The sequence below is a fragment of the Homarus americanus genome, unplaced genomic scaffold, assembly GCF_018991925.1.
Source record: "Homarus americanus isolate GMGI-L3 unplaced genomic scaffold, GMGI_Hamer_2.0 scaffold23617, whole genome shotgun sequence".
In the NCBI taxonomy this organism is placed as follows: domain Eukaryota; kingdom Metazoa; phylum Arthropoda; class Malacostraca; order Decapoda; family Nephropidae; genus Homarus; species Homarus americanus.
Genome location: NW_024720711.1, coordinates 4998356 through 5012765, shown reverse-complemented (window position 1 = coordinate 5012765; position 14410 = coordinate 4998356). Strand labels below are relative to the sequence as shown.

At 37.6% G+C, this 14410-nt stretch overlaps 1 protein-coding gene across 2 annotated transcripts in view; it reads right to left on the bottom strand.

The window, feature by feature from the left end:
* LOC121860767 overlaps positions 1 to 14410 on the bottom strand; it is a 40240-nt gene that overhangs the window by 20731 nt on the left and 5099 nt on the right. Inside the window, exons 3-9 of one of the 2 annotated variants that reach the window (XM_042358128.1) lie at positions 13117 to 13318; positions 10219 to 10366; positions 9078 to 9533; positions 5728 to 5997; positions 5385 to 5509; positions 2927 to 3093; positions 1551 to 1692 (exon numbers count right to left, since the gene is read on the bottom strand). In XM_042358128.1, the coding sequence (XP_042214062.1) occupies positions 1551 to 1692; positions 2927 to 3093; positions 5385 to 5509; positions 5728 to 5997; positions 9078 to 9533; positions 10219 to 10366; positions 13117 to 13318 (1510 nt within the window). The remainder of the gene's footprint in view (positions 1 to 1550; positions 1693 to 2926; positions 3094 to 5384; positions 5510 to 5727; positions 5998 to 9077; positions 9534 to 10218; positions 10367 to 13116; positions 13319 to 14410) is intronic. The other variant, XM_042358129.1, reaches the window with a different exon arrangement.

Sequence of the window (14410 nt, the reverse complement as noted above, 5' to 3'; positions counted from 1 at the left end):
AATCATGGGAAACAGTGGCACATTTAGGGCTGAAGTTTTCGCTGGCTCCCAATTGTATAAAAGGAGCCAAAAGGTGTTAAGAATAAGAATAAGGTACAGTAATACAGTATCTATATGACAGAGTTACTCTATTACTATTTCTGAAGGTCCAGTCACACAAATTTCCCAGGAGGCAAAGATCTGTATGAAAGGCTATATTTAAAATGATGTAGTAACAAACAAATATGAGTACTGTACACATTATGACTTATTGCTGACTACATGCTATTTTAATCTCATAATGTGTTGACAATGTAAATGAGTTAAAGAGATGAACTTGTTCCCTGTAAAAAAAAAAGTCATATGTACAGTCGGGTCAAAAGTAACCCCTCCATCCCTTTCTTGTTGAAGAGGGACCCTGGGAGATGAATAAAATAATGAACTAACTCTAACATAATAAAACACTTTGAGCTTCTTGACAAATCAATGAACTTTGGTACAAATAGTATGAAAGCTAATCTAAGACAATGATGAAGGTAATGTTGGAGCAATATTGTTCCTCACTAAATTCATGGTGGAGGAAGCAGGCTCACAGCAGTAAGTGGAGACAAACATTATAAGGATATGCAATACAACTTTATGTAGATGAGAACCAGCTGGAAACACGTACTGTGTCTAGAAAGTGACAAGACCACTATCACCAACCTCCTCTTTCAAGGTCACATTTTCTTTGAGTTCAATTAGTTCCATTTAGATTGATGCAGTATATCCAGTACACGTTTTTGTTTCGTCTGAAAACTCGGACACATTTCTGATCATGTAGAGGTTCTGAGTGAACTGCTACAGTAATAATGTATACCAAACATTGTTAAGTTTGTTCCCTGGTGAGCGTACATGGCCACGATCATGTAACTCAATGTTTACGAGTTAGTATTGGTATTGTTACTTATCTTGGGTAGGTTTTTTTTACTTAGTGAGAGAACATCACTAATGTTCACAGTGTACACTGAATCCTTATTAATTTGGGTCGTTATACAGTACTTTGGATTTCGGTTAAATTCGTATGTTTTTTGAAAAATGAATTAAATGATTTAAATTCGGAATGAATCTGCAATAACCGAGCAGTTCTGAAAAGTTGCCTTGGTTGCCACATAAAATATTCTACAGTACTTATAATTATTGTGCATATATAATTTTTTTTAAATGTTCATACAGTAATCATAAAGTAAATAATACAGTAATAAATAAATGTAACACAATGCAAGGTGAGCTGATAAAATATAGATGGTATTCCGAAAATGTAATGGTTACACTGGTAAATGAAGTAAAACCCACAATGAAGAAATAAAAGATGAAATTTTGGAGCTGGTATACTAGGACCTTCTTCAGCCAACTAACAGAACAAAGCAAATGGGAAAGACGTAGAACTAAGGAATCAGGTCACATGATCTGTCTCCTGAGGTGAGATACGGTGGTGATTAGAGATAATCTTCTTGATGACAGTATTCAGGATTAGGTCAGTGGACCCTGGACTATATACCCAGTAGCATTAACAAGACCATCCAGCTTACCTGACTCTTATCCCTGATGGTCTGGGTGATAGCCTGAGAATCAGGCCGGTGGTCAGGCTGCAGTTTGAGGTGACGGGGAAGTTCACGCAAAAAGGATTCAAAGTTGTATTGCGAGTTGAATACGATTACATCGGCTACCAGGCTAGTGAAAAAACAATTTAAAATTATTTGCGTGTAATAATCTCTGCATTTCTGATACAACTACAACCATTCTTTATTCAGTTCCTACATCATTAACAGGATAAAAATGTTTTTGAGTCCTGTCCTTGTTAATCTGAACAGAAATGTTCCAAATCACTCCATTTCCCACAATACAGGTATACCTCGCTATACATTGGACAAGTGTTCTTGAAGAGTGTGATGTTAAGTGACAAAAGGTACAGTGAAGACAAGTTAGCCATACAATAAACTTAATGATATAAATAGGTATTTTGTTCAAGGGGGATATTTCTGATCAAAAACTTCTCGGTAAAATATTAATAAAATAGCCAAATTATATCATAGAAGTTGAAATAAATATTTGGATACAAACTATACCCAAGATGGTTGAGGAGATTGTGTATAGAGGCTGGCTGGGGTAGGGAGTGATGAAAATATTGAGACAAAATGGCAAGATTCTGCCTCTTTACCTAAGGACAGATGTTTATGAAACTGGTCCAAAGACAACTGGGCTGCTTCCTTCTCATGTTTTAACAGCTCCTTGTAGCAGATAATGTCACTGGTCAGTAACTTGTTATGTTCCTTTGGTATGAACATAGGGACAATCAGCGTGTGTTACCTTACATAAACCTGATTAAGCTGTACACTACGTATCTAAAATGAACCAAAAACTCCAGTTACCAATATGTAGTGTATGGATTTCTGTATAAATACCTTATTATATGAATTATACCAGTACAGTACAGTAGTAAAAGTTTTTTAGTGAAAGTTTTTGAAGGAAACATTAGTGAGTACCTTACAAAAGCTCAATGTGGCTGTCTTTGGCAAACAAAACCCTCTGGTTACCAATATGTAATTAATAGACTAATATTTAAATATCTAAACATCTTGGGCTTTGCACTCAAAATAGCAATTTATTTAAAATATTAATACTGTACCTGTTGTGCTTTAATAAAATGTGCTAGAAGAAAATATTATTGTGCGTAACTTACACAAGCTTATATGACTGCAGTAGAGGGATTAGGCAGTTGTTCAGCATTTCATGACAGTTGTGTACATGTCGTATTTTTTTTCTTTTCTTTTGGGGGGCAAGTTTTTTTCTCCAATCCATCAACAATGTATACAAGAATAAAAAAGGTAATGTATAGCGAAGTATGTCTGCATGTGACTCAGAAAACTGTCAGTGATGAGCCTCAGATCCACCTCTCACCACTTACCAAGATAATATTTGGTTATATCCATACTGGAAATCTCGATCCTTCTGCTTCCGGACGGGGTAAACAAGTTGGTTCTCATGAAAGTACAATATTTTTCGTAGTCTGCCTAAGTCTGGACGCAGACCAACCAGCTCACATAGGTTAAGTGTAGAGGAAGCAAACAAAGTCTAAAATAAACAAAAACATTTATATTATAATCTTAACTATAATTTCTAATCATCTGTCTATCAATTTAACTACCTATTCACGTTAATACAGTAATCTCCCAGTTAGTGAGAATAAAATGTATAGAGCAGTCCGGGCATTGCGACAAATTTCCTTGTGCCCATAATAAAATCACACATCCCCGGAATTTTTCCGAGCGCAGGTGAAAGTTTCCACGCTGTACGGCAATCAGATAGCAACAAAGCTGTATTTATTTATGCAAACACTACTGTACATGTACAGTATATTGTAATAAAAAAATATACTGTCATGCTGTGTTTGTGATGCAAGCAGGCCAAATGGTGATATGATGATACAGGATGGTCTGCCTGTCCTACAGCAAGTGTTGCTAACTGTCATTCTCTTCCCTTCCATGAAGGAAGGATTATACACACACAGTCGCACTGTATATTGTAAATAAACCTCTACACACTAGTCTACAGTAGGCATACACTGTCCACTTTGCTATGTACAGTAGTGTATGTACAGTACTTTCACACTTAGTGAATGTAAAGTACTGTACATTATACATAACTACAGTACGTATAATCAACTTTTACATCTTAACACTGCTTTAAGAGTATTCTTGGCTGACTATATCCTGGTACAGCAATGTATAGTACTGCACAACACAGATCGTATGCAAAAACAGCAATGAGCAAGCAAACAAGCTTATAACATGGCAGTACACAATGAATTAATAGTGTCACGATGATAAAGTTTGAGGATATAGGCCGCAAGATACATCAGCCAATCATAGGCATTCCAAGCAGTCACATGACAGTAGTAGCCAATCATAGCTCATGAGCACTCTGAGCCTACACACCCACGTGCTAGGCATGTGTTAGTGCATGATATAATCTCTTGGAAATTCTTTTGAATACGGTACCAGTCCTCAGAACAGAGATTTTCCCAGAATTTCTTGGAATGCTCAAAAATAAATTTCTGGGTATTGGAGAGTTTCAGGGATTGAAGATTCCGGCTAATGGTCCTAATGGAAGGATTACTGTATTTTTTTCTAAGTTACATCATTCTTAACTAAATAAATACAGTGACCCCTCGGTTAACGAACTCAATCCGTTCCAGAAGGTCGTTCGTGAACCGAAAAGTTCGTTAACTGAAACCATTGTTTCAATGGGTTTTTGGGTAATTGGTTCCAGCTCACCGAAAATTTCCTAAATTCAACAAAAATGGTAGAAAAGTTCACTTACTTTGAGGTGTGTATGTAGAAGGCTCCTGGATGATGAAGATGATGATGGGAATTAGAATGGGGGTGGAGGAGAAGGAAGAAGAGAAGGCATTGGGGTGGAAGAGAAGTCACCCCATGGAACCATTTCACCCATAAAATTTTAGTTCTCTTGGTGTATTTCAAGATTATTTTCTTTAAATCAACACTGCACTGCATTATATATTGTCAATATGTAAAATATATTTCAAAATGACCAATAATTTGCTTGGAAACACAGAAAAAAAAAGCGTTTAGTTGAAGAGAGTCTCAAGCAAGATGTTACCTCCAGTGAAAACAGAGAGAGACTAACGCCTGTTTGCTGTGTTAAGAGGCTGGATGCCGCGCATTAAACTAGTCACTTTACCTTCAATTATGTTCAATAATTGTTAAAATGACTAAAAAATTGAATATTAAACTTTTAAAATTATTGAATTGTATAAACTTCTTGATATTTGCTAAAATAGTAAGGAATTTAAGCCCTAGAACAGATTAATGTATTGGCGGACTGATACTAAAGCTGGTTGTCCGGTCAGTGCAAGCGAAAACATGTTGAGGTCGGTTCGTAAGAAATTCGTTAACCGAATTTTTGTTCGTTAACAGAATTGAAGATCCTTATGGAAGGCAGTTCATTAACCGAAATTTCGTTAACCGAGGCGTTCGTTAAACGAGGGGTCACTGTATAACAATACTGTATCATAGTAATGAGCATGAATAAGGTGCTATAAGAGAACAATCCATCCAAGTGTACTAAGGTGTGAAGCCTAGAGGGAGGGACACAGTCTACCAAAACAGTGATCTAATCTTCTAATTACAAAGTTCTGATATAAAGCAATCCAACACGAATGACAAAATTATGATTGAAAAAATTATCCTTAAAAATTAAATTCTTTAATATTGCAACTCAGAACAGCTGACCTTAAAAGACTTAGAAGATTGACAGTGACTCTAAGTGAAACTGTTGTATAATAGAGCCTAAAATAAAGAGTATAGCTAATAAAATTTTGAACTCTGTTCTAGTATATCAACCTTAAAGTCATGGGTGAGAGGTATTTTCTGGTAGAAGTACAGTGCAGCAGTGCGTGCCCGCCAGTGCCACTTCTTGCTGGGAAGGGTGAACAGTGCTGCATCCTCACTCCCAATCACAGACTCATCTGGGTTGATTTTAATTTCTCTTAGGTCTTTCTGAACAAATTATGACCTAATACAGTAGCACCGCTGTCCTATCATATTCCAAATAACAGTTACATGATATAAATATTTGTAATTGTAATTTAAAAACTGTATATTTTTATATATTTTGGACAAGATAATATTGAATAGTAATAATAGATGTATCCTGAACCTTTCTGTTATCTCTTTATCAACATACCATTTCTAAGACATGTGATAAGCTGCTTGTGAGATCCTCCATAGAATGGTTCAATAATGAGTATACGCGCATTAGGCGGACACGTGTCTTCTACTCCAGCACCTCCCCACGCCTCACTTGCTCCGTCCTCTGTGTCCATCACCTGGTCATCTGCTGACTCTGACTCTCCATCACTCTCCGCTCCTCCAAGTACAGATGATCCAGCAGCAGCTGCTGGGGCAGCAGCAGCCAAAACAGCAGGAGCTCCTGAAGGTCGGTTGCTTACTGCTCCTATATTATAACACTTCCTGTCACCTCAAAGCATCATTTGCTTCATTTTGCAAATATGACTAAAAAAAGGCTCCACACATTTCATAAATTTATCTTCTGTTTAAAAGTGTACTTATTAAACATTATTAAATCATTTAAGTACAGTATAGACAGTATGTTTATTGTAGTTGGAGAGGATTGAAGATATAATTAACATTTTCAAGTTGTGGAAAAAAGTCTATAATGAAAACAACAGCCATTATTATAAGTATTTCAGTGATACCTCCATTAGCCGGAACAACTGGTGCAGAGCACTTCAGGGAATGAGAGATTTCCGGGTAACGAGACGACTCTCTCAAAGCCAAGAAAATAATCCCTCATCCCCGTAATTTTCCGGGTTACGGAAAAATTTTCTCGGACTTTCCAGAAATTTCCCATTACATCATCTCTCGAACCCTAAAACAATCCCTCATCCCCGGAATTTTCTGGGTAGCCTTTTCTCTGAATTTCCAGAAAATGGGCCTGATTTTCATCTCTCAAACCCGGAAAAAATCCCCTATCCCCGGAATTTTCCGGGGACCGGGACATTTTTCTCAGAATTTTCCAGAAAATGTGCCCCCCAAAAAACCTTTCCCTAAGCCGGAATTTTCCGGAAAATTACGGCATTGGGAACGATTTTCCAAGAAAATTTCAATTCCAGCTATCGGAGAGTTCCGGGTTTGAGGGATTCTGGCTAACGGAGATATTACTACTTACAATGACTAAAGTCACTTGCCATCCTCCATTTAATAAGTCTCATAATGAAAATAAAATCAAGAAATCGAAAAATGGGTAAAAAGTATTAGCAAGCTGAAGAAAATGAATGTGGTGGAGAGATTCAGAGGAATGATTTGAGAAAATACATACACATACTCAGTAAATAAAGTTGATGTGGGCAAGGCTAAAGTCAAACGGGAACAGTTTCAGCTCGGCATGTGATAATTTTTCTGTATGTTAAAGTGAAAGTGTTTAACATTGCTTAACTATAAAGAAAAAAAATGGTCTTATGCAAAAAAGAAATACAGTACAGTAGGATCACCACTTTCACGCCTAACTCATACTGTGATTTTTGCCGCGAAGCTGAAAATCACAAAAGTGGTGTGCAATATGTATGTATTAAATGGTAAATGGTACCGGCTCTGCCACTTCATCACCTCAATAACCCCTTAAAACCACCCCTAAAGATCCCAATCACTTGTTCAGACACACTTATACAACAAGTACCTGTACAGGTGATTACAGTACTGTACAGTATAGTACGTACCAACCTTGACACAATCGCTGAACAGTTTGATGTGATTATCTTCTGTGATCCGAGGCAGGGAGCCGTCGTTACTGGCTCCCTGCTCCCCCCTCCCCCTGCTCCACCCCTACCAGCTGCTGGATCTCACAACACATCCTTGTAGCCTTCAAACTCCAACCCTTTATGCTGTAACACCTCATCCACATTCTCGTCCACTGTCCCATCATCTGCCTCATCCCCATTCATGTGTCTCGTAAGGCAGCTGCTGGTTCTCGTCTTAGAAACCTTGTGATAAGAGATTGATGGTAGGCATTCACTTGAGCACTGTAGATAGCTCTGTAGTGGTGTGTTAAGTGGTTCGGATGAGGAAAGACGGTAGTTTGAGTGTCAGGGCTGTTGTCGTACGGCCATATTCGGGCTTATCCGATGCAAAAGTGGTGAGCAATTCCACAAAAGAGTGGTGATCCTACTTTATATTTTTTTTTCAGTTAAAATAATAAATATATTATCACGTAAGCAACTGCATTTATAACCACACTTCTTATTAATGATTATGAGTCTGTATGTTCTATCTATATTCTGTAACAACTTTCATTCAATCACTTCAATTTGTGTGGGCTAGTGAATTTTAACATTTACTGGAATTTTTTTTAGATTCAGTAAGCCTGTGTGTGGGTATAAGATATTAGGGTATAAAAACAAGAAAAGTGAATTATGGGATGAAAAGATGGGATCTGAGCAGCAAATGGAATGGAGAGAGATGAAAGTAGAGAGGCATACAATACAGAGTTGAAAGCAGAGACAAACAATACAGGAAAAATCAGCAAATGAAAGGTAGGGAGAAAGGCTGACACAAAGTTTTAAAAAGAAGTTGTACAGAAAGGGAATGAATAGAGACACACTCAAAAGAACATACGAGAAGGGCAGTTAAAATGGAAGTGAAAGGTTGATGGGCAAAATACTATGAGCATCTGTTGAACTTAACAAAAGAGAAAAGAGTGAAATTAACCTGTTTGGGATGGGGAGGAGAAAGGAGTGAGACAGACTGTGAGCAAGTAAAGTGCCAAGAACTGACGGAACTACTGTAAAAATATTGAGGAAAGGATGTGAAAAAAGGGGATAGAATGGATGACAAGGTGTACCATACTGTGAAAGTTATGCATGAGAAGAGAGAAAAGTACTAAGGGAATGACAGAGAAAGGATGATAAAGGATGATACACATTAATGAAAGATTTATTGAGGAATAAGTTTGTTAAGCATACCTGTGGAGGTGTATGGTAGTCTTTTGAGAGAATTGTAACTTATAGTGTGTTTTATGTTAGGGGAATGACAATGTAAGTTCTGAAATGGAAGAGAATATGTAGATAAAGTGTCAGTGTTAGGGAATATGAATGAGAAGTTCCTAGAGAAAGGGAAGAACCTATCTATTGCATTTGTATAAAGTATATGATTGAGCTGATATAAAAAGCAATAAGCGAAGTACTGAAAATACATTATAAGAGATAAATGAAGAATTGCTGAATGTTATCGTAAGTTTTATGGGAGGAGCAAAGCATATACTGGGTAGAGGGTGACACACAACCTACATTATAGGGGAAAAGAAGGACCCATACATTAAGAGGAAAACATAAAAAAGGGATAAGAGGAATATAAAAGGGAAAAGAAATATATAGTGGCAAGGCAGCCTGTCATAACCATCACCCAATAGAAGCTGCCAAACAAAGTGGAGTGTTGCTGACAAAACAGTAAAATTTAGGTGATATCTGTGTGAGTTTACTCATAAACAAACACAAAATTAAAGAATATATAGAAACTGACCTGCTGTGTTCCTGAGCACTTCAGCATTGCCGGAAACACTGTACTGCCATCCAGACCGCAGCTGAGCCGAGAAGCCTGGAAGACCAGCCAAAGGGAGTCGAGGGAAGAAAGGGTGTGCTAACTGTGCTACTGGTGGTACTAGTCCTGGGTGGCCAGCAGTGGTTGTAACTGCATTGTTCATTGATGTTGCTGCTGTCACACGTCCCAGAGCAGCGCCATTGATGGCAGCTGCACCAGATGGTCCTGGGATTGCTGGAAGAGTTCCTATGGGAGGAGGCAGTGGAGTGGTGGCAGGAGTGCCATCATTGGAGCTGCCTCCTCCTAAACTGGCGAGGAAGCTTGCCTCAGGGCCACCCACAACACCAGACATTAAGCTTTTGATTTTACTGATGTCAGACTTGCTGATTGCTTTCTTAACATCTATTGGTCGACCCTTAATGGAGTGATTGCGAGTTACTGTGAAAATAAAAAATATTGTTGAAAAATATTCATTGTTTAGTAATAATTCTTGTAAAATAAGCAAATCTACAGGTACTGTACTATTGACCGACACATCATAATCATAGAGAACCTTCTTCACATATCCTTCTACATCACACACTATACAGTATAATACACTCAACATTCTCCTACAACATACATCATCATACACTATATAATACACTAAACATTCTTCTATAACATACATCATCTAGCATTAAGAATGGTCTAACACATATATTTAATAAATTAAATCTTCAAGTCTTACTCCCATATATTTTCCATCCCATTCCTTATATCCTTTGGTATTCTGCACGCCAATTAACAACTGACCTGTAACATTACCCCTTCAGAACACCACTGTCCTATCTGTGTTCTGAAGCTTGGACACCATCCTGTCCAATCATTGTAAATATCTTCATAAAGTTCCTAGTCAAGCTGAACTAAGGTTTATAAAATACAATCTAACTCTGCTCCAGAGATTGTTTTGAGAGCTAACAAGCCAACAGTTGTATCAGGATGAACCCTGTAGCCAGCTTGCTTACTTAAACCACTCTCATACACTTGGGTCGTAAGTTGTTTAAGTTAACACTACAATATTTTAATTAAGATAACTAATGATACTGTGATTGCATTTAATAAAAATAGCAGTGATACTTACACAATACTTTGTCAACAGGATCATAGTCATTAAAGTCGACAAAAGCAAACCCACGATGCCGACCACTATTTTTATCATACATTATGTTGACACACGTCACACGACCAAAATGAGCAAAATATGTTTCCAAGTCATCTTCCTTCACATCCTGAAGAAAAAAAAATTAACAACATCAGTTACCATTAAACAAGTAACTTCTAATCACTTTATTGCAATTCAATAGGTTCTACAGTCAGTCCTCGACTTACAACAGGGTTACGGACCGACGACCAGGTCGTAAGTCGAAATGGTCGTAAGTCGAAAATGCAAAAATAATACATAGAAAATCTAAAATGGGTGTCTCATTTTCTTCTCAGCACCATGAGAACTCTCACTTTTATGCTTGCCAGCCATTTTAAGGGGAATTACAAACAAAAATTTTGTCAGTACACAGCAAGATCACTAACGTTGGGACTCGAAAATATGTAATTGGACAAATATTTTAAACGACTGCGGCGGTCGTATGTCCGAGTGGTCGTAAGTCGAGTAGGTCGTAAGTCGAAGAGTACCTGCATATGAATTCAAGCAACTGTGCAGTCTTTGTAAAAGTTACGATTTTGGTGACAAAAGTAGATGTACAGCATACCCTTAAAATTCCCGGGAGTTTGGGTCTCAAAATGGCCTCGAATAGCCAAATCCATGAATATCATTTGCTGACCGGGGAGGAGGGGGGGTTACATTTTTTTTACTCATGTGCAAAGAAATGTATATCCCATTTATGTGTTTGCCCTGAGGACAATTATTTATTTTACCAGTATTGCATATGTGTTTGTGTGTGTATAGACAGTTAGACACACAAAACACATACAAATAAATAATAATGGGAAAATCCTCTCACAAATAATCAGAAACAAGACAACAAAATGTAGAAAAAATGTAAGAGCTTGCCCTCAAGTAAACTCTGTGCTTCGTAATTAAAGTTTAATAACAAAGCACGGAGTTGACTTGAGGGTAAACTCTTAAATTTTTTCTACATTTTGTTGTTTTGTTTCTGATTATCGAGGTCCACATATTAAAAATCTGTGAATTGTCAGGGCATGCTGTACTTAAAGATGAACGACCTTTATGATGGCTGAATTGCTATTAACAAAGGGTCAGGATTCAGGTCATAGTTGACTGGAAAGATGTAAGAAGGTAAAGTGCTTCAACATTTAGCAAGAGTGGGAAAGAGCAGCTTCACAATGACCCATCCTCATAATAGCAGTCAAACAGTAACTATACCAGTGGCTTACTGAACACTGTATGGCCTACACAATAGAGAAGGATAGAAGAAGCCAGTTCTTGAGAACCAACACAGTACAGCAAAGGAAAAGTGGGTTAAGCTTTTAGGTTAAAATGAGTTAATGAAGTGGAATTCTTTAGACTTGACTCTGTCAAGTAGCTGGGTGGAGCTAGAGACTCCCCAGATATGAGATCAATAACTCTGAGACAAATAAATCAGTTGCTCAGGAGAGAAGTCTTCAACACCTGAAAAAGATCTCCATTATTTGGCAATAAATTTAGCTATTTGATTTATGTGAGGATTCCAAGAGAAATCTGAGGTTACATTTGTACCAAGTACAGTATATTTATTATGTTCATGGCAGAACTACATAGCCATAAAATGAGACTTAATAAAATAAGAAATTGCATCATACAGTTTTCATTTTCACCAGGTTAAGTCCATCTTAATTTAAAGTGGTAGAAATGAGGCAAGAATGAAATCAAGCAGGAGTTAATGGGGTGGATTTGAAAGAGCTAGAAGAATAGAGCATTGTCCCATCAGTGTAAAATTGATTGTGTTATTAGTAGAGGAAAGATGATCATTTATGAAAAGGAAGAGAGTAAGAGAAAGAGCCCTGAGGACCATTAATGATGATGGGAAAACAATGATAATCCAACCACTGTATAAATGGTACAATTATAAACATACTGTAAGCAAGCAGAAATGAGACAACAGAGAGACAGGGGGAAAAAAGAACAAAGGTTGGAAGCTTGGAGATCAGAGCCTGACACCAAGTCCAATCAGGGTCTTTAATAATGTCATGAGCCACAAAATAATACTCTCAAAATTCTCTTGAGAGGAACCCAGGGATCAGCAATATAACTAAGATTATCACCAGCGTATATTGTTTAGTGAAAACTGTACAAGTGTTCATAAGACTAAGAATTAGAGGCTTGAGGACGTGAGAACTGAAGAGAGAATTTAAGTGTCTAGGGACAGTTGAAGTCAGACTTATAGGATGAAAGAAGAAATAAAATGGTCACCCTTCTTTATGATGAGCCGAACCATTGTTTGATTCTAGGCTGTTAGGAAAATTTTAAGCTCTTAGCCAAAGATGAAACAGATGAGTAAGCAGAGGCTCAGAGGTTTGTTCCATCAGAGAATGGAGAGGAATGCCATTAGGGCTATGTGTGTTATTTGTATCCAAAGAGAGAAGTGCTTTAAGGAGTGAGTGAAAGAATTATAGGAAGGGGTATGGTATTAGTCAATGGTAGATTAGTTGGCAAAGGGATGTTGAAATCATCTAAAGAGGAATTCAAGAGAGAGAGCTGAAGAATGTGGTTTTATCAGCCAAAAGGGTTGTTATAATAATGTCAGTCCAGAACAGGGAAAAGATGAAATGGCAAAAGTTTTTGGACATAATTCTGGCCAAGAACCAGTAAACCTACCAGTTAAAGAGGAAGAGAGATTAACCACACATGTATGACTAAGCGCTTCCTCCCCATGGTCACTAAACTCATTGTTTACTTGATAACACCAGAAAAACTATTCCACTGATCTTCACTCTCTTCTTTATTAATCATATGTGAAAAAATATTTCTCTAAAGCAGTAATATATTATCACTACATGCTGGAGATGTTGCACAACTGCCCACCTGAGGTAAACCACCAATAAAAATCCTAGTATGAGTTGCATCAGGGTGGTTGGTGGTTGGGAGGATGGTGGTGTTGGTATCACTGCGGGGAACAGCTCGTTTAGTCTCCACCAAACGCCCATCCACTTTGTGAGGCCGTGCTTTCTGCACGGCATCTACATGATCTGGGTTCATGAAGGTCACAAATCCAAAGCCTCGAGACCTGCAAGAAACATAATCATCACAATCTCTAGGAGCAAAGGTACAATATATAGCTACAGACAAAATTTCCTGGACACTTATGTCAAAATCATGGATCTATTTGAGGATCAAGTAGATTCAGGGATTGGGATTATAAAAATTATTTTCCACTTTGTTTAACAGAAGATTGTTTCATGTTATTATTCTTAACATAATTTATCATGGTAAGTAATTTTACAAGCTATAAACCAACCACACAACAGGCTGTGCAAATTATGTGGAGTATTCACTTATCACGGGCAAGTGACTTGAAATTTACTTGTCTGGTTTTGTTTTTTGTTTTTAATTGTCCTGATAATTTTTTTAAAGAAAATTTGCTTGCCCAGATTTATTTATGTGAAAAGTTAAATAAACATTTTAAAACATTCAAATTTATTGTGTGTATCAACTCACAGATCACTTGTGTCATCTAAATGGTGTCGCTGATGGTAACCCTTGTCCTGTGATGTCAAAACATCACACCTGCAGTTTGTGGTGGGGTGGAGGTGGCATCTGTGATCACCTACCGTAAGTACCACTCACCATCTTTAAAATTTTTAAAACTTAACACTGACGAGGCAGGTTGGTGACCTATGTGGAGATATGTTACCTGCACCTGATATAGGTCACTAATCCTGGTACTGTACACTGATGACAAGAAGCCCATAGGCAGACCTCCCTGGTTAAATATCTATGGTAAGGTGGAGTCATGCAGCACCTGGCAAATTCCCTAGGTATTTATTGTACCTCTCAAAATCTTAGTTTGTCCACCAGGCAAGTGCCAGGCACATGAACATGGAAAATCACATGCCCAGCCCCTCATCCGGGCACACCAAGCTGCTGGGCACTGCTAATCTGCACGGTCTGTCACATACATCATCCAAAAATAAATGCCAGACATTGATAAGTGTCAAGGGAATTTGGGCCCCAATTGTGCACCTTAACATCACAGTTATATAAACAAATGCTGCCAGAAACTTTAAGTGTGTGTGATGAACTTTTTGTTAGGAATAAAGCAGTAAACAAATTGTACATCAATTGCACTTCATCTATCTCACAGTTGGTGCACAGAAGT